The 22,179-nt window shown below is 45.3% G+C and overlaps 1 protein-coding gene across 1 annotated transcript in view; it reads left to right on the top strand.

Moving 5' to 3' along the window:
* The window catches only part of cox10 (cytochrome c oxidase assembly factor heme A:farnesyltransferase COX10), a 95,215-nt gene that overhangs the window by 61,273 nt on the left and 11,763 nt on the right, over nucleotides 1–22,179 (top strand). Inside the window, exon 6 of the mRNA XM_080747715.1 lies at nucleotides 9,297–9,367. Coding sequence (XP_080603841.1) covers nucleotides 9,297–9,367 — 71 coding nt within the window. The remainder of the gene's footprint in view (nucleotides 1–9,296; nucleotides 9,368–22,179) is intronic.

Genomic DNA, 22,179 nt, shown 5'->3' with positions numbered 1-22,179 from the left:
CAAGATTTCCACCCGACAACGACGATATGCAGGAGTGTGTTCGACAAAAGCAGCGCTGCTGAAGCCAGTTTGCATCATTAGCCCGTTGTTTTCATAAGCTATGAACCATGCATGGATTCTATGGTTTCCCCTCTATGCCACCCTTTGTGGTCCATTTATTTTGAAAATGTAACCACATTAATCCTGGCATTCCGATTTAGGGCACGTCATTATAGGCAAAGAAATCTAAAATGTGCGTCTTTTGAGCCCACCTGTCGGACGGGGTGTCACAAAGCATAATATTCTATGACTTTTCAAAAAGTATGTGTAAACACTCAGATTTGCAGCTATAGATGGATGTTTTAATTCTTGCTAAAATCTTAAATGACTTAGATTCTTTCACGGTTCTAATGGGTTCAAGACAGTGCAAGGGCCAGGAGAATGCAACTTGTTATACAACGGATATAACCTCGGTGACGTTTTCTGAGACATCACACTCTTCTTGCATCAGGATGCATTTGTGGCATGCAATGCAATTTCCTTTTTATTCTCCCTCCCATCCTCTTAACCCGTTAAAACCAGAGGCATATTCTACGAATGCCTTCTAAATCAGTAGTTCTCAAACATTTTTATAATTCAACATGGTTCTATATTCTTCCAAAATCTTTGAAGATTTTTCTAAAATGTAAAAAAATGGCAGTTGTACAAGCTCGCAGCGCGGCATGAGCTTTTATATCGGCCATTTTTTAATTAGCCAACGCAAAAATCTAAGAATGTGTCACGGATGCTTTCTCGGTTTTTACGGGTTAAGGCGTTGCCGGCTTTTATTTTTTTGGACACAAAAACTCTGGAATCACATCCATGGTGTTGAAAGCTGAAACGTAAAACTAAACTCAATATCCCAGGCCACAGCCTTTTTGGCAGCCGACGTCCGCAAGAATATCTATTCCATCTCCTAGTGCAACTGTCAAAATACAGCCCGTATCTTTTGTTTTTTATTAGTATTTTCTGGAGACTTTGAAATTTCACGTCGTGTCATGAGCTGGATGATATAAATGACTTTTGAGCCCGGCCAAGGAACCGAGGGAATGGGATTCTTTCTGGCCTCCAGTGTGCCTCTTGTTCCCGGACGCTATGGGCTTAAAACGCCCGGTCCCAGACATTATTACATTATCCGTGTTACCAGCACCGAAACCGGCTTTGTTTTGCCGGCCAGGGCCAACTCAACATGTTAATAATGCATGATTGAAAACCCTAGTTTGTTTGAAACGATAGACCCTGCAGACAAATTAACTGCCCTGGCTACAAGACGGAAAAGTACCCGCAGTAATGTCGTTATGTGGTAAATCGAGTAACATGAATAATGAGTAAAGCCCTGGCTATAGCCCCCGTTGGTTCCGCGTAGTGGAAACCCAGGGGCCTGCTGTCAGGTCTCGGTGTCAGGTATTTAGGGACGATATGTCCTGGGCGAAAAGCTGACGTGACGGCGCCGTCACTTTTTAATCACTTAAGCCCTGTTTTTAGACTTGGGTTGTACAGCTGTGTGGCGCGCTGGGGGCGAAAATAGCCGATCTGCAAGCTTGCAGTGTGCCTTGACTCAACGCTACGTGCCGCGTTGCGAGACTTGCAGATCGCCCAATTTTCGAAAGTGGTTCCACAGAGGCTGACCTCGGCGACCTCCGGGCCTACCTGCACGCACGCGCGCATTTACACACACACACACACACACACACACACACACACACACACACACACACGCACACACGCACACACACACACACACACACACACACACGCGCATGCTCGCACACATACATATACACACGGACACATGGCATAATGATTCTGAATGGCACGGAGCAATGCCTGCCCCATCGATGCCTGCAACACATGGGCGGAAATAATGACACGGGCCTGCGAGGGCCGCTGATGCGAACCAGATGAAGCCAAACCGCTGAACTTGAAAGGCGAGAGAGAAAGAGGGAAGGAAGAAGGAGGGAGAGAGCGAGAGAGAGAGAGAGAGAAACCGGACAGACTGTGAAACGATGACACGGCAGAGCGATGACACGGCGCAGCTCGCAGAGTGGCTGTGACATCCACGTCCATTCAGTGGATCCACACCGGGCTCCCAAACCGGAGCCATGCGGGGCCAAGAGGCACAGTAGGACTTGTGTTCTTAGACGCTCCCCTCTTGGCTCTCCTCTCTGGTCCCCCTCTCTCTCTCTCTCTCTCTCTCACACACACACACACACACACACACACACACACACACACACACACTAGGGATGGGACGATGAGCGATATTATCGTTTATCGTGATAAAAAACACTCACGATAATCGTATTGTGATATCGTCCTCCGTCATGCACTGGGATCAATTCCCCTTTCATTTGCCGAGCTGCATATCCGGTACCACTTAAACCCTATATAATTGGTAAAAAGGTACTTATAATATACGTACTTGATTGATACAAGTCTTTTTTTCACTGTCTTTGCCAAAAGATAGCCGATCTAAAAGCTCACAACGTGTTGTGTTGCGGCGCGTTGTGAGCCTGTAGATCTGCTATTTTTTGGGCCATGTTCGGCCCCAGGATAATGGATTTTGATTATCACGATAATATCGTAAATCGCAATTTCTTCTGTCACGATAATCGTGACATGACGTTTTCATATCGTCCCATCCCTAACACACACACACACACACACACACACACACACACACACACACACACACACACACACACACACACACACACACACACACACACACACACACGGTATGGTGCCTTGTAGGGCTGCAGGGGCAGAATGCACAGAGGGCCGTTATAGAGAGTGTCAGGGTTTTCTTTTTTTTATGGGCAGTATGGTGTTATTGAAAAGTAAGTGGATTCTTGTGTTTTTATATGAGTAGTGGTGCACAGAGTCTGGGCCTGGCCTGAGGTCCTGCCTCGCCTCGCCTTGCCTCTCAGCTCTGGTCTGCTATAGCGTTCCAGAATCGTCCGCAACAAAAAAAAAACGGCTGCATTTTCAGTCTCTCCCGCGGCCCCTGACCTCCATGACGTGTTTCCTGACCCAGGAAATAGAATTAACACCTCTGCCTGGACCTCGGGGTCTCCCTCCCGCAGCCGGAGAGCACAGCTGCACGCAGCTCGCTCTGTGCTAGGGATGGGACGATAAGCGGTAGTATCGTTTATCGTGATAAAAAAAAAAACGCTCACGATAATCGTATTGTGGAGATTTAATTTATCGTGATATCGTCCTCCGTCATGCACTGGGATCGATTCACCTTTTATTTGCCGAGCTGCATATCCAATACCATTTAAACCCTCTATAATTGGTAAAAGCTACTTATAATATACGTACTTGATACAGTCTTTTTTTCACTCTCTATCAAATGTCTTTGCCAAAAAAATTGCCGATCTACAAGCTCACAACGCGTCGCAGTGCAACGCGTTGTGAGCTTGTTGATCTGCTATTTTTTGGCAAATGTTCCGCCCCAGGATAATAATTTCTTTTGGCACAATAATCGTGATATGAAATCAATGTTCATATCGTCCCATCATCCCTACTCTGTGTAACGCCCTCAGTGCAGGTCAGTTCCCAGTCTATAGCTATAGCTGTAGCAACAACCCAGCCAGCGTTCCCACCGCAAGGACTTGGAGCTGAGCGGGAGCCGAGAGCAGGAAAGGAAAGGAGGGGAAGGCTTTTATTTTGAGAGCATGGTGATGCATGATGGAGAGCTTATTCCGCTCCAGCTTTTATCACTCCGGGATTGTTGTGGGTTCTTAGTTCCACTATATGCGCTCCCCAGCAGCAACCAGAACCAAATGGGAAAGACGTCACGTTTTCTAGGTGCTCCGGGGCATGACTATCAAACAGGGCTGTGGTGCAGCTCTCTTTCTCGAACCACATGAACCCTACTTGTCCCTATTCTGGGCATGTCAGAATAGGCGAAACGTTTGTGGGGCGAAAGTAGGCCAACATTGGACAGATTTGGTGTAGAGGGAAGAAAGGAGGGAGAAGTGTACTGACAGCTAGAGGACCTCAATCAGTGCATTAGGTTTTAAAGGAGTAGTTCACCCAAAGAATTACAGAGCAGAGTCTCGGGTTGGAGAATTTTGGAGTCTCCATTGAGTTTCCTAAAGGGTCATCAAGTTATTGGCTTAGAAATGCAACAAAAACAGAACAAAAAAAATCTCCATGAATTCAAGGCTTCATGTTACAGGGTGTGTAATTGACAGAAAATATGTAAAGGGGGGCACGTTGGCGCAGTCGGTAGTGCAGTCGCCTCGCGGGAGAGTATTTTTTGCAGGTCATTCAGTCCAAGTGTATCAAATAAGCAACTGGTTTAAGCACCATTGGTCCAACCAGTTTAACATTCAGGTTGGCGTTCACCAGCATCGGCAAGTTAACATTTCACCAGGTTAGCATTCACCAGCGTCAGCAGGTTACCATTTCACCAGGTTAGCATTCACCAGCGTTAGTTTTACAGAGGTTCGGGTTAGGGTTAAGGTTAAGTTAATGTGTATCTCCGTCCCCCAGATTTTCGTCACCTCCACGCAGCCAATCACAAGCTTCCGCTGCCTTAGCCCAGTTGCTTTTTTGATACACTCTAATTGAACACCTCACATCTAGAAGGTCCTGGGTTTGATTCCTGGCGGGGATGCTGTGGCCTCTGGGGGCGTGTTCTCTCCCTCATGTCATCAGTGCCCACATCCTAGCTGGGGTTGGCGAAACCATGTACCCTAGGGTAGTTACCCTCACAAAAAACAAAAAAAACAAAACATGCTGTAATCCTTTTGGGGAAAGGAACTGGTTGGAATAACAGGTTCCTTCCTAACGCTACGTCCTACCGGGGAAACTCCCCCCTGTCTTTAAGGTGATAAGAAGCAGTTTGCTCACTCCTCATGCATTGAAGGAAGCATGACGGACAGTAGCGCCCAGGATTACAGCTTTAGGAAATTGGCACTGGGTGAAAAATGGGTTACAGAAATCGTGGGATAAAAAGATTTTAGGAAAAAAAATAAGTTAAACTACTCCTTTAAATGGTTCAGGCTACTCTAAATTCTGATTCTTAGCACAGGATTATTTTTTATGGTGTTTTGTATTGTTTTTATTTCCCATCACATCCCCTTTTCTTTCTTTTTTTTCTGTCCCTGTTACACAACTTTGACTCATCCGGGAGGAATATGGGCTGAAGTTTTAGATTTCCTTAAGTAGCCGTAGCTAGGTCAGGATGATGATGCACTCCCATGATGCCACGGCTTTCCTGAGGGGAGAGCTCAACGAGACGGCTCAAGCAAAAACCCCAAATCGCAGCCCTGTCACACTTAACGCAAAGACCCATTCCCCCCCCCCCGCCGTGTAACTTAGTGGTACGGTCCCGCACCCCACCCCAGGGCCCCCAGAAAAATATAAACGTACTTCGATATATGAAATGCATTAGCATCCACTCGGGTGCTTTTTTCTTATATGGAGGCTTCTCGCCGTGTCAAGTGGCCAGTAAATTTATAGTGGGCCGGTAGAAGAGAGCGGGTGGATTATCTGTTTATTAGCTATTTTATGCCTGCCATATTTCAAGAGTTATGGATCTCGATATTCTCCCTCGTCTGAGTGCTTTATCTGTTTTCTTCATTAGTTGATGGCTTATACGCAGGCCAAAAAGATAGACACACACATATTTACGCTCGGCACACACACACACACACACACACACACACACACACACACACACACACACATACACACACGCAGATTAGCCGGTTCCTGCGTTCAAGCGCCCCATGTGTTTGCATTTTAGTCACACATTGCGATCTCGTGGGGGCACTTTGAAGCGGACTCCTCCAGAACAGATCATAAAACGGGAGAATAAGTAGTTTTTCACATAGTTGCAGCCCAGAGCAGCCCCCCCCCCCCACACACACACACACACAGACCCCCACCCTTTCCTTCCAGGCTTCCACCCACCTTCTTCCACCTTCTGTCCCCCTGTTTCTATCCCGTTAATACCTGAAAAATACCTAAAAAGGTCTTCTGAGTCCTAATGGTTTTCTGAAAAACCTATATCTGTGGCGCTCAAAGTCTTAAATGTCAAGGACCCCTAGAATTTAATGTATTTGACCGCGGACCCCCATCTCAAAATAAGTTGTTCCAGGGACCCCCCAGAAGCAAAGATTTGATCGCTTTAAAATATATCCAGAAGATTTGCGCAAATCTTCAAGTTTTTCTCAAAAATAGCAGATCTACAAGCTTGCCGCGCTATGAGCTTGTATATCTGCTATTTTTGAATAGCCAAAGTATTACAAAAATAATGGTTAAAGTGGTTATACGTGACCCAGACGCGATTCCCGGTATTAACGGGCTATGCAAGTGCAGGGCAGAGAGTGTGCTTCAGCGCAGAGATTCGGTATGGTCATGCCTCACATTGTTCCACTCCAGATGTTGGAGGAACCCGACATAAGCGGCCTATTGTAGAAGCCCTCCCATCTTTACCACGACACCCCCCACCCATCCTATGGATTTATGACCCCTCTGTCAACGGCCGAGACAGCCATGCCTGTAACCATCTACATGGCACGTTATACACTAACGCTTCTAAAGGTTTAGATCCAGTTCATTCAGTGTCTACAGTAGACAGTCTTCTCTTTGTGTTTTTGATATACGACGTGGACCTATGACATTGATTTGCAATTAAAATGTAAAGGTCTCCAACTTGGTGAAGGTAACAGGAAAACTCGACCTAAAACAAACTCGACCTCATTTGCACGACCACGCGTTTCCCAACAGGGCTGTGGCCTTAAGCTAGATGCAGAATAGACCAAAATCTAATCTTTGCTTCTGGGGGTCCCTGGAACAAAATATTTTGCGATGGGGGTCCGTGGCCAAATACATATAATTCTGGGGGTCCTTGACATGTCAAAGTTTGAGAAACACTGATAGCAACAATGTTAAGGACCCCCAAAATGTTTTTTTGGCCGCGGACCCCCATCTCAAAATATTTTGTTCCACGGATAGACCCCTATCACAAAATATTTTGTTCCAGGGACCCCCAGAAGCAAAGATTAGATTTTGGTCTATTCTGCATCTAGCTTAAGACCACAGACTTCGCACGAATGAGGTCTAGTTTGTTTTAAGTCGAGTTTTCCTGTATTCATGGTAAATGGTGCATTTATATAGCGCCTTTATCCAAGGCGCTTTACAGAGATTGTGCATTACATTCACCCATTCACATACATTCATATACCGAAACCATGCAAGGCACCAACCTGCTCATTGGGAGCAACTAGGGGTTCAGAGTTGCTCAAGGACTCTTCAACACTAACTCTGGGGGAGACCGGGTTCGAACTGGGAACGCTCCGTGTTCTAAGATGGCCACTCTACCCCCGAGCCTTGGATAAGCATTAGGACACTCTTTTCCTGAATTACACTGTAAAAATCCTCAATGATAATTTGATCATCTACAATATTTGAAAGCAGATTTGGTTCCATTTGTACATTTAGTTGGAGTTACAGACCTGTAAGGATCCATTTGGTTCCAAACTATCAGGCATTCAACTGGGGACCCTCCGGAACCTCCTCAAGGACCCCTGGGGGTCCCCAGACCCCAGATTGAGAACCAGTTATCTATCACACTACGCTTGCACCGTAATATGGCAGTAAGGATGAGAGAATATAAAAAGATGTGTGCATTGCAAATGTGCATTTAAGACATTTGGCAAGTCTGAATCTGTCTCTTGAAAACTTATGATACAGTGCAAATATATTTTGATGATATTGATAATCTGTGATTCTAGTATGTTTTTGTGATGTTTTCAGAGTTTATGCATATTGTTATCTGGATAATATTGTGAATCACAATTGACCAGAATATTATACGTGACACATTTTCATACTGTCCCATGCCTACATAGCTGCAAGGAAAGCAGTTTTCCCCCAAGTTCCTCTGTATATTTGGTGCTGCCGTGAGGCAATAATCGTTCTGCAAGCATGCATGCAAGCACGTGTACGTAAAACTGAAAGTCAGGAATAGGGCTGTCAAAATTATTACAAAGTCATGTGGCAATTATTTGAGATAATTGCAATAATTTTTGTATACTCATTTTAATTGTTTCTATGTGGGGGAAAAAAATCATACATTTTCCAAATGTAGTGGAAACGGCTATTTTCATCTATTTCCACTTTTTTATTTCTTTTTATATTTAGGTTATTTGTCATATCTGCATCTGTCCAACTTCAAAGGCTAAACTGAAAGCCAAACGGTAACTTTCATACACATGTTTCCGTGTTCAACGACGAAAAACAAACAAACGTTTAAATTGCAATTATATGTGTGACAATTAACCGTCATGTAAAATTCCATAATCCATATCCATAAACGGCCCTAGTCACGAACAAGTCCTCACTGCCACAGGCGGTACGCATCGGTATCGACCACAGAATCTGTGGGCCTCGGCTCTTCGTTCCGATGGTGAACGTGGCGGCAAGCAACATTGTAGCCGTATAGTAGAAGGTGCTGAGCCGTGCGGTTGGTTCGTCTCCTGAGGGAGGGCTGAGAGAAGACACTCGGGGGGGAATGATGGCGAGCTGACAGGATTATTGGTTACAGGGTTACACTGCAGACATGAAAGGCGTCCTCTGGCTCTGAAGATGAGTGCAGGGCGTGCGTGAGCCGTGCGAGCACGCTCTCTCTCTCTCCCTCTCTCTCTCTCTCTCTCTCTCTCTCTCTCATAAATGACATCCACACAGCAGCACGCCTGTCGAAGGCGGCGCAACTCGGAAAGAAAACAGCGGCGAGGAACAAAGATTCAATTCAGTAGGCTTATGTGAAGGGTTTATAATGAAGCGCCAACCACAGACACCACATCCATACAGTGTGTGCCCTTCACATCTCTAGGAAAGAAGCAAACGAAACAAGCATGCGTGTACATACACACACACACACACGTGCGTGTGTATTTAAGAGATTATGGTCGTTGTCGGGCGGAAACCTCGTATCTCCAAGTTTCAAATGTATGTTTTTCATAAAGTAAAACCCTGCTTCATCATAAAAAGACTGTCGCACAAGACTAGTGAAAACAGCAGATCTACAAGCACACAACGCCTCGCGGTGCGAGGCGTTGTGTGCTTGTAGATCGGCAGTTTTCACTAGTTTAAATAGTTTTTAAAATGATGAATACAAAACGAACGGTTTCGGACATACAAGGTTTCCACCCGACAACGACGTTATGATGCTTTATGCCTGTTGAAGTTTGTCTCACTGTGTTTTATAGCACTGCTTGTCAGTATTAACCCCACCGTCTCCTCTGTGTCTTCCGCAGTACTTTGAGGTTCCCTTTGACTCCAACATGAACCGCACGAAGAACCGGCCCCTCGTCAGAGGACAGATCAGGTACGCAGCATTCTTCCCTTTTACCTCGCATCTAATATTTCCATCTTGCTTGCAGCCACGAGTTCCATAAAAGCTTAGCACTGTGTCCCCGTTGCAGCAAAACAGCTCCTGGGATGAGGCGGCTTTTATTTGATAAGGAACTGCGACCGGGATGGAAACACGTTTCTTTTCTGATGTCATTTCTAAGATAAGATAAAAACATTTGTTGATCCCAGTGGGGGAAATTCAGGTGTCATAGCAGCAGTAAGAGCAACGCAGAGGATAAAGTAAAGGTTTGGTGTAGATTGAAGAAGAATGCACCAAGTGCAGTGCAAGTAATAGAGGTAGCTAAGTATAGAGGGTGTATTTGATTATACTGTAGTGATATTGATCCATTCCAAATATTATCATAGTATGCTGAGGCACCCCTTGACTTGCGTCACGGCACCCCAGGGGGCCACGACACCCACTTTGAAAAACCCTGAATCAGAAGGCCCACCGGTTCACCCCCTGGTCGACCCTATGTCTACATATCGACGTGCCACTGAGAAAGACATCCCAAATCCATCTGAGCAGCCATCGGCTGGCTGAAGCTGAAACAAATACCCCTGTGGGATTAACAAAGCTATATCCACTCAGGTAAGAGGAGAGACAAGAGCCAATCCGAGATAGAAAAGAATAAAAATGAAATACAAAAAATGTTGCCCGCTAGCATTCGGTTCGTCAAAGACTTCCATTCTCCAACGTTGGACGTGTTTTTATAATGTCGTTAACATTCCCCTGACTGAAATATTCGCTGATGAAGGTTAATTCGGCAGCGGCGTGTATATTATTTTGGGCAACATTTCAAGTCTGATTAACATTTCACCTGACAAAACGAGACACGACCGAGCAGGAAAGGGCAGGGCCTCAAAAACACGCACAAACATCACGGCCGCGGCATAGCTCAACTACAGTCACAGTACATCGTTGCTGTTGGGGCACACCAAAAACCCGTATCTCCGGACCTCTGAAAAATTGACAGCTAGTATACTGCCCCAGTAAATGCCCTACTTTGTCGTACAAGAGTGTCAAGCAAAAGTGGTGAATTGAGCTTGTAGATTGTCTATTTTCACAACGGGTTAAAATTAAGACTTGCAGGCCGATTCTACAAATGCCTTCTAAATCGCTTTTTCTTGCAAAGGATCCACAAAAATGATTTTGGCCACGGCTCCCCCTCCCCATAAAAAAAAAGAAAAAAGCCATAATGAACGTGTATGGGAGAGGGGCTTGGAGCCTGTAACTTTGGAGTGGATCGTCGCGAGTGGACTGGGATTATTTTCCGTTTCTGCTAGACCCCTTTCTACAAGCTCCCGTGCACGTATCGGAGCGACACAGAATACTTTCAAAGGTACATGAAAAAACGCTTTTTTTCATGGCAGTCATTAGTTAAATGAGTTAAATCGTTTTGGATCAAATAAAAATGGATTTGGACATACAAGGATTCCACCGGACGCCGGTGACATGACAGCCGTGCAGCCCTCTGCATATTTTTTAATGCGGTCGGAAGCTGAGTTAACAAGTTTTTATTTGAGCTGCTCCCCCCACCACCCCCAAGCCCCCCAATCTCATCAGCAGGCCCTCGTCTCGTCAGAGTGAAACGTGAGCCAACGTCTCAATGTAATAACGGGCAGTGCATTTTTTTTCCTTCTCTCAGGCCATGTTATGATGAAGGGTCCACCTTAAATAATACAGTAGTGCTGAGCTACTATACCAGATCCATTTACACTGTGCTGTCCACCATCTTTAGTTATTATGTAGACAGGGGCCATTCCTCTCCACGGGACTCTGTTTATACGCGGTAACAATCCCCAGTGTTAAAAGGTTCGGGTAATTGAATTGAACTTATATTAAAAGTGTCAAATCTCGAGGCACAAGGCAGCTCTCCACCAAACAGACTACTGCTACAGATCACTACAGACTGGCAGTCGAATGAAATCGGGAGATCAGTCGGTTGGAAGGTGTTAAAAAAAAGAAACTTGCTGATTGCACATAAGAGCCAACACCGACAGAGAGCTACTACTAACCCACCGGAAAATGTATTTTCTATTCATTGACGAGACGGGGAGACCCCTGTTACTGAACAAACACTCTATAGCAAGGATTGCTGTCCGAAAATAGAGCTGTTGAACACATAGCAATATTCTGATCGGAATCGTCGCTATAGATTGTTTGTTCAATAACACGGGTCTCCCCAGCTCTTTCCTGAAGAGAAAATACATTTGCAGGGAAGGGATGCCAATTTGATCCAATCAGAAGAGAGAACTCATGCAGGATACAGGATAAACAAATGAAATCGGAAGTGATGACACGAAAAGGTGAGCAGACAAAATTGGAACCTGAACAATGGAACATTTAATCTGTAGCTTTGTGGCGTTTGCTCTCCCGATTGGATAAAAAAAAGGGTAACCTGAAAATGAGGAGAGAGTGACCTCTTTGGCTTAGTTTTTTTTTTTTTTTTTTACAAAGAATTGTTTTGTTGTAACAAAATGATATCACTCACACCACTTTTAATTGACCCATCAGTTACTCAGAGAATGTACGACCAAATAGACCCATTGTGTGTACAGTGAGAGCAATGGCATGCCAGCCTGCACACCTGCCAGGTGTAACACAAGCCTGTCGCCCCGCATGAGAGGGTGTGTGTGTGTGTGTGTGTGTGTGTGTGTGTGTGTGTGTGTGTGTGTGTGTGTGTGTGTGTGTGTGTGTGTGTGTGTGTGTGTGTGTGTGTGTGTGTGTGTGTGTGTGTGTGTGTGTGTGTGTGTGTGTGTGTGTGTGTGTGTGCGTGCGTGCGTGGATGGGAGGGGTGTTGTTATGTACCTGACCCCCCCACCCACCGAGCTGCTAACTCCCCTGTTTAAGATGCTAGATAACCTCTCTGTGGTCGCTCGGTGAACCACACACCGCCGAGGTGCTCTGCAGCCTGACTCCGTAACCCGATAGGCCTGTCTCTTCTGCAGAGCCGCCGCAGGCAGCCTGCCTGCCTGCCTGCCTGCCACCTTGGTAGTGCTTTACATTCACGCACGTAGACGCATGCTCATACACATCGCGCGACGCAACACAACATCCTTTGCTCAGGTCCGCAATGGAATTAAGCCACTCGCTTTTTCTTTTTGTTGCCTGTTTCCTTTTGATAGTGGTGTGACAATGTATGTAATTTGACGTACGTTTAGTTATCAATACTGTCTGTATGTAGGTGTCAAAGGCATCCCACCACATCTAGGGTTGGCATACTTTAGGTATATATAAGGTATATATCGTCGTTGTCGGGTGGAAACCTTGTATGTCCAAAACTGTTCGTTTTGTATTTATCATCTATAAAATGTACTAAACTAGTGAAAACAGCAGATCTACTCGCGAGGCGTTGTGTGCTTGTAGATCGGCTGTTTTCACTAGTTTTGTGCGACGGTCTTGTATGATGAAGCAGGGCAAAAGACGTACACATTTGAAACTTGGAGATACGAGGTTTCTGCCCGACAGTGAAGATATAATTGTATATAATTTCTTTTAGCTTTTTACCTATTTTTCTCCCCAATTCAGTCATCCGTTTCCGTTATACCAGTCAATTACCTCCCCACACACGTCTGTTTTGTCGCTGCTGTTGTGTCCTACCGACTCCCCTACCAGTGAGGAGCCCCCAACGGCAGGACGTAGAGCCTTCGTCCTAATCCTCCCGCCCAACACTCCCTACTGACAGGTGCCGCCCCCAGCCGTTAGGTTTACTTGCGGTCACCAATCCGCCCCTTCCGGAAACCGTGTTTTGGAACCGATTCCCAACCCTAATGCTCATCCCACTACACCTATCCCTCTTCTTTGCTCTGTGTACATCAGCTTTATTTCTATATTATTTTCTTTTTTTATCAACGAATAACGAGGTCATTAGTAATTTGTTGACAGAAAAAGAGCACCCTTAAATTATTGGAGGTTGCCGTAGCTGAGGTATATTGGTAGAGAGGCCGTGTGGGAATCGAAAGGTCGCAGGTTCGAACGGTCTGTGTCGAAGTGTCCCTGAGCAAGACACTTAACCCCTAGCTCCCACTCTGTGCTCATCTGAGCAGCCATCTGTTGGGTGAATGCAGAAAAAGTCATTACCCCTCCCCACAAGGAGCGCCCCAGCCATGATGTACAAGCACACCCCCTGGACATGACGCTAGTATGTCACAGGGATTTAACCCAAATACAACAGGGAGGCACTGGGCCCCATTGTTATGACCCGGCCAGGGGGAATCGAACCCCGACCTCCTAATCTCAGGGCAGAGGACACTCTTTAACCACAAAACCACTGAGCTGGTTTGTATAGCAGCATGTGTATACGAATGTTACGCCACACTAAAATCTGTTATGCAGCAGGCAGCGAAAGGCATCTCTAACAGGGCTGAATGGCCAGATGACAGCCAGCCACTGTGCTTTGAGAGAGCGAGAGCATACTGTAGCAGCAGTGAACGTTGGGCCCTCGGCCATCTTCCTTTTAGGAATCCTGGGTGTGGGAACGTGCTGTTTTAAAAGGGACACTCATCCTGTTGAGTTGGTGATTGAAGATGTTCTTCTGGTTCTCTAAACAACAGCCTCTTCTCCCTGGCTCTCGGCCCTATCCCACTGAGAGAGAGAGAGAGAGAGAGAGAGAGAGAGAGCTGCCTTTTGACATGACAGCCAAGCTGTCTGTCTGTCTGTGTGTGTGTGTGTGTGTGTGTGTGTGTGTGTGTGTGTGTGTGTGTGTGTGTGTGTGTGTGTGTGTGTGTGTGTGTGTGTGTGTGTGTGTGTGTGTGTGTGTGTGTGTGTGTGTGTCCGCGCTCGTCTCAATAGCACACACATACGATGGTTTATTTGACTATACTTTTGAGGACATCAACGCTTTAGGAGTGCACAACTAAGTATACCGTATATGTAGCACTTAGGCAATCCTAACCCCTTAAACTAACCTCCAAATTCGTAATCCTAACCCCGACCTGAATAATGTTCTAATCGTAAGCCTACTTTAACCATAAAACAAACAACCTTTTGAAAATTGTCTTATTTATCAATTTCTACTATTCTTGTGGGGACATTTTGCCCTCACAAGTATAGTAATACAGGTCCACACACACGCATGCGCACACACACACACACACACACACACACACACACACACACACACACACACACACACATGCACATGCATGCACGATTGCACGCACACACAGAGTAACCTGTGTCCGGACACAGACCATCTGGGAGGCTGGACTACCTTGTCAAACAAGCCGTCAGGAGCCCACATTCTACACATCTCTCTATCTTCCCTTCGGAGGAGGTTCAGTCATGCAGTGCCTCTCAAACCCCTTCATGTCAAGTAGACTCATACTGATATGTAACAATAGCAGGCTACAGACGCTTATTGATATGTATGACTTAAAGAGTGGGATTAATGAGTAGTATCAATAAGGCCATCAGAATTAATGATCCAAATCCCTACTCAAGGACCGCTGTGGGCCCACGACATTCCACTTTGAGACAGGGTTCCAGCGGGTCCTTAGGAAATCTTACATTGTCTTAAATAAAGAATTGGGAATTTAAGGTGTTAAAACATCGTACATATTAAGGCTCATGGAAAATGAAAGCCATAAACATTTGTGTGTATTCATTTGATTAGTTTGATTTATTAATATTAGACAATGAGAGAGCGCTAATTAACATTAGCAGCTGTGTGAAGAGGAGTATTTGTTTGTTATTCTCGGCTCCGCCCGTTTTGTCAGTACGGTGGTGTGCGTGGATGGGGACGTTTTTCTTAACAAATCAAGCGCTCCCTTTCTTAAAGCCTGTGACGTCAACTGTCCATGCAAGCCTGCAGTGCTCACAGCACAGTAGCACACAGTAACTTCTTAAAAAGTTTTAGATGAAGACAATTCGTTTCCATCGCGATGCGACTGTGCGCTGTCCTGCATCGATGCAGTGACATAACATAATCAATTATAGCCAATACGTTTGTTGTTTGATCATGCATTAGCTATATGCTAATGCCTGCGTATGTCCCGTTCTTTCTGCCTCTAAGACAGAATGAGGTATCATCAATCTGATAATATTACAGCGGGCGGGCGGGCGGGCTGGATTTTCATCAGATGGTGTCATTTCTGGTAGTATTCTTCTTCTGGAGTCCTGGAATCGCTCGCAGTTTGCAAGAGAGTGTCCTCTATCGGAATCACTGAAAACAAGGACATTACAGGATATTTCTGTCAATGGCGGTACATGTGTAAAAAAAAGTTGGGGGGGTTCCTACTGGGACTGTGACAACATGAACTTTTGTTATTGCACTGGACAAAAACTTTGACTGTTATTATCTCAGCCCTAGCCTCGCGTAGCCAGGCTTACTCATCTGCGAAGAGAAAAGCCTGGTGACAATATGAGGCAGAGACCGTTCTAGGAGGTGGGGCGGAATTTTCCCGGAAGTTGTATTTTTTTCCTGCAAAGGTATTCCCCGCTGGAAAAGATGTGGTCTACGTCTCCTGCTCCGTCGGTTGCGCTCGCAAATAAACAATATACAAACAAAAACATTGATTCAAGTGATGTTACACCTATTAACTCATCCAGTGCCCGGAATCTACACTAGAGGGCGCCCAGTGGCCAGATAATCCACCATAGACATACGCTGTATATGCACAAGCCGTGCGCAGCCATGACGCACGTGAACACTTTCCTTTGTGTCATGAACAGGAACAGGATGAAGTTAGCTTGAAGTTAGCTATTGGCTACCACTCATTTTAGAAGCCCAATTTTCGGCGATTTAGCCGTGATTAAACCTTGCGCACCTCATGGATGGGCTTGGAACAGAGAAAATGAGCTCTAAAGATCCTGGATTGCATTGGAGTGGACGGCAAATATCGGCGGCGCGACGCTCTCGCGGGCCGATGTAAACAAATCGCGGCCGGCTCGAAAATTTAGCCCGGTGCTTCGGTAAGGCCTCTGGGTGTTTAAATAATTTTATATAAAAAGCCGAACTAGTTCGGTATACGCACCCTAGACGATCAAAAGGCCGAAATAAAGCCGAACTTGTTCGGGATAAGCACTTAAAGAGTTAAGAGTGAGTTAAGAGCTACAGTACAGTCTATTTTAGTTTTTTCGCTGGGGAATGTCAACAGACCCGCACCGCATGACATAACTTCCGTTAAACGCAGCACTTCCACTAGAAACCCTCGAACCAACCAGAAGGCATATTGTGTACAGGGTGTCCCAGCCTCAATTCCCACCTGATGTCGTGTGGGAGCGCCGTCTGCTCCAGACCATACTGAATAACTGCTAGTTTGCATAATGTCTTCAGGCTAGGACTTAAGTCTAGAATGTTCACGTCCTCATGTGTCCGTATGTAATTCCATCTATCGCTCATATAAATAGATCTGAATGGTATGAAGATGATAGAATCTTCCACTCTGCAACAGCACATCATTTTAAAAAGGCCTTTCCCCTCAGGTTGAACCTTCTTCCAGGAGAAGGTCTCTGGATTGTATTTCCACATGTCCACAACGTCTTGACCAGTCCCTACACCAAAGCCACCAAATACGTACAGTTCTCCATTGTAGGCAAGGGCTGAGTGACCGCAGCGTTCTTTTGGAAGAGGCTGTGCAGAAGATGTGCTCAGCCAGCAGTTGGTTTCTGTGTCAAAAACTCTCACATTATTGTCGAAGTCATGATTGCCCCTGTAGCCGCCAAATACAAACATCTTTGTTCCGATGATGGTGGCAGAGTGACCTGATGAAGCAAGTCCTGGAGTTCCTCTGGTGTTGATTAAAAACCAGACCATTTCGGTGGTGTCCAACTTGTGCAAGTCATTAGTAAATCCTGTCAGCTTGTTGTATCCTCCGTAGATATACATGACCTTCTCCAAGACACAGGCTGAATGGACGGACCTCTCCTTTGGAACAGTCCCTGAAAACTTGGGCTTGAACCATATGTGGCTGTCAACATCAAATGCATGAAGCACATTGCAGTACGTCTGCTCAATTATGTCACATCCCCCCCAGAGGTAGGCTATGTCATCTATCAGTACAACTGTGTGGCCAAAACGTGTGGAGGGAACCTCAAGGTTACATTCTCTTCCAGTTGCCACTGTGGACAACATCCTCCATCGCAAAGACACAGTGTTGAAGATTGTCACCTCAATCTGAGCCAGTTGTCTTAGGGGCCATCCAAATGTTAGGGGCCATCCAAATGAGTACACCTTTTGACCAGCTGCAACAACAACGTTTACCGCTATGCTTTTTCTTAATTTCAGATGCTTGACCCACCGCAACATTTCACCCAAAAGCAAAGTCAACCAACAATAGAAGAGAATTCTGTAAAAGAATGGAGATATGTTGCATGATCAACCACTTATATGCTAGTAGTGAACTAACGTTAAGGTGAAGCTTGGCCAATCCGTGACACTGATGGTTTAGTACAGCCAATCAGGAATGCAGATGCCTGTTGATCTTCCTAAATTGGCAAATTGATCTCCATAGCAACCCAGTCCATGCTGAGAAACACTACTGTGACGGCTGCAAGATGCGTAGTTTCGTCCGTCTGTTTGAGATGTACCAATACCCACTTGTTTCCTTCTCGATACCGATTCCAACTTGATAGTACCTAGCCGATTCCAGTGTTTAATTTAAAACCAGGACAGTGCTTTTAAAAGTGGGGTCCAGGGATCCTCAGTGTTCCTTGAGGAGGTTCCAAATGGACCCTCACAGGCCTGTAACTCTTAAAGTGTACAAATGGAACCAAATTGGCCATTAGTTTCAATTTGTATTCTCAGAGTTGTGAGGGTCCTTGAAATTAAAATAAGCCACTGATCTAGGAATAAATAAATAAACATCCATTAATAATGGTTAACATGCAGCTACGAGTTAGTGAAATAATAATGGAAATGGTACAGTAAGAGTATAAAATAGTATAGTGCAACATCAACTGAAGCTATTGGAATCTACCAGTAAGACTCCCTAATCGGGAGATAAGCGACCGTTGGTCGCTTATCTCCTGTCACACTGCTGACATCAGTATGACATCACACCGTACACAAATGACCCTTATATAAGACCGGCTGTATCTACCAACAGATTAGTAACAAGATGTCAAAATCGTTGAAGGTTGAATCTCCAGATATGGAGATAACCAACACATCACTCCATATATGGAGATAACCGACGAATCTCACTAAGTCTGACCTCACAAGCCCCATATTTGGACACGAACAACATATAACTCCATATATAGAGACATAGCTGCTGACATCAGTATGACATCACACTGCTGACATCAGTATGACATCACACCGTACACAAATGACCCTTATATAAGACCGGCATTATCTACCGACAGATTAGATGCAAGCAGGATCTCGACTCTGACACAACTCATCGGCTCATAAGCTGGTTCTCCCTCCATATATGGAGATAACCGACGAATCTCACTAAGTCTGACCTCACAAGCCCCATATTTGGACACGAACAACATATAACTCCATATATAGAGACTGTTTACCCTAGCAACCAACTGTTTACCATAGCAACCATGTTTTTTACCTTAGCAACCAACTGGTTACCATAGCAACCACTGTTTTAGACCACTGTTTCTTGCCGGTCTTATATAAGGGTCATTTGTGTACGGTGTGATGTCATACTGATGTCAGCAGTGTGATGTCATACTGATGCGGAGATATGAGCAGGGCAAAGGTGTGACGTGTGACCGACGGACGGACGGACGGACGGACGGACGGCTGGTGGAGGTTTTGATACCAGTAAGACTCCCTAATCGGGAGATAAGCGACCGTTGGTCGCTTATCTCCTGTCACACTGCTGACATCAGTATGACATCACACCGTACACAAATGACCCTTATACCAGTAAGACTCCCTAATCGGGAGATGGTCGCTTATCTCCACAAATATCACAACCTCCACCTCTCACGTCATACGGGTAGCCATAGTTACACCTGGAATGTTGAATCTCCATATATGGAGATAACCTACGCATCACACAAAGTCTGACCTCACCAGCCCATACTTGGGCATGGACGACTTATATCTCCATATACGGAGATGGCCATATATGGAGATACGATGACATCACAGAGTCCACAGCTGATGATGTGGCGTGATGTCATACAATACACAAACAAGCCCTATATAAAGGGGCAATTCTCACCAGGGAAGAGAGCATTGCCTGGAATGTTGAATCTCCATATATGGAGATAACCTACGCATCACACAAAGTCTGACCTCACCAGCCCATACTTGGGCATGGACGACTTATATCTCCATATACGGAGATGGCCATATATGGAGATACGATGACATCACAGAGTCCACAGCTGATGATGTGGCGTGATGTCATACAATAAACAAACAAGCCCTATATACTGATGCGATACGATGACATCACAGAGTCCACAGCTGATGATGTGGCGTGATGTCATACAATAAACAAACAAGCCCTATATACTGATGCGGAGATATGAGCAGGGCAAAGGTGTGACGTGTGACGTGTGACCGACCGACGGACGGACGGCCGGTGGAGGTTTTCATAGTAAACTGCTCCCTGACGGTCGCAATAAGACCGGCATTATCTACCGACAGATTAGTAACAAGATGTCAAAATCGTTGAAGGTTGAATCTCCAGATATGGAGATAACCAGTAAGACTCCCTAATCGGGAGATAAGCGACCGTTGGTCGCTTATCTCCACAAATAGGCCAAAAGTTTGTTTTACCAATTATTACACTCTATGTGAACATTTACATCAACAAATCCCAAGTACTATGCAGAACGACCCATTTCAAGTTTTTAATGTACAACAATATTTAGAAAATAGGTCTACAAGCTCACAATGCTACGCATTGTCCTCGTCCCTTATATTCCCATAGGTTATATGGAGATCTCAGTGTTTGTCAGTCCTTGTTCATTTATGCCCATATATGGACATCTCTATATCTACTGTAACAGTCCTTGTCCCTTTATGCCCGGAGATCTCTTAACTGTAAGTCCTTGTCCCTTTTATGCCCATATATGGATATTCCTGATGTCATCAGTATATGAACATATATGGGCTTTCTGATATGCCCATATATGGAGATCTCTTAACTGTAAGCCCTTGTCCCTTTTATGCCCATATATGGATATCCCTGATGTCATCCGTATATGCCCATATATGGGCTTTCTAATATGCCCATATATGGAGATCTCTGTATCTCCATATATGGGTATAAAAGGATACTTCAGGTCTGACATCAGGTTTGTTTATATTGGGTTGCTAGGTTTGACATCACAAACTCCATGGGCCATCTGACCTAGAAATCTATATTTGGGCATAGATGACTCATCGTGACCTCATCATGATTTCAATCGCTATAAAAGGACTCTCAGTGACATACACTCTCCACAGATAAAGCAGTCAACCAGCCTACCAGTCAACCCATTCTTTGATTACTTTGTACAACTAGATTAACTTTTCAATGGCATCCCCACTGGAATTGACCGAAATGTACGACAGACAATGCCGGTCTTATACCAGGAAAGAAGCATTTCTTCGACTCAGACCTTATCGCCAGGGTTGGCTTATAGCAGCTGTCGGTAGATAATGCCGGTCTTAAGGGTCATTTGTGTACGGTGTGATTTGCCATGGTTACTCATTGAAGTTGAATCTCCATATATGGAGATAACCTACGCATCACACTAAGTCTGACCTCACCAGCCCATATTTGGGCATGAGCAACTTATGTCTCCATATATGGAGATATGATGACATCACACAGTCCTCAGCCGATGATGTGGCGTGATGTCATACAATACACAAACGAGCCCAGATATGAGCAGGGCAAAGGTGTGACGTGTGACGTGTGACCGACCGACCGACGGACGGACGGCCGGTGGAGGTTTTGATACTAATAAGCGACCGTTGGTCGCTTATCTCCACAAATATCACAACCTCCACCTCTCACGTCATACGGGTAGCCATAGTTACACCTGGAATGTTGAATCTCCATATATGGAGATAACCTACGCATCACACAAAGTCTGACCTCACCAGCCCATACTTGGGCATGGACGACTTAAATCTCCATATACGGAGATGGCCATATATGGAGATACGATGACATCACGCCACATCAACAGCTGTGGACTCTGTGATGTCATCAATACATACATACAATACACAAACAAGCCCTATATAAAGGGGCAATTCTCACCAGGGAAGAGAGCATTGCCTGGAATGTTGAATCTCCATATATGGAGATAACCTACGCATCACACAAAGTCTGACCTCACCAGCCCATACTTGGGCATGGACGACTTATATCTCCATATACGGAGATGGCCATATATGGAGATACGATGACATCACAGAGTCCACAGCTGATGATGTGGCGTGATGTCATACAATAAACAAACAAGCCCTATATACTGATGCGATACGATGACATCACAGAGTCCACAGCTGATGATGTGGCGTGATGTCATACAATAAACAAACAAGCCCTATATACTGATGCGGAGATATGAGCAGGGCAAAGGTGTGACGTGTGACCGACCGACCGACCGACCGACCGACCGACGGACGGCCGGTGGAGGTTTTCATAGTAAACTGCTCCCTGACGGTCACAACCAACACATCCCTCCATATATGGAGATAACCGACGAATCTCACTAAGTCTGACCTCACAAGCCCCATATTTGGACACGAACAACATATAACTATATGGAGAGACATAGCTGCTGACATCAGTATGACATCACACTGCTGACATCAGTATGACATCACACCGTACACAAATGACCCTTATATAAGACCGGCATTA

This window comes from Nannobrachium achirus (assembly GCF_963921795.1).
Source record: "Nannobrachium achirus genome assembly, chromosome: 18".
NCBI classification, from domain to species: Eukaryota; Metazoa; Chordata; class Actinopteri; order Myctophiformes; family Myctophidae; genus Nannobrachium; species Nannobrachium achirus.
The sequence above is the reverse complement of the archived record's forward strand: the minus strand, read 5'-3'. Positions and strand labels throughout refer to the sequence as shown.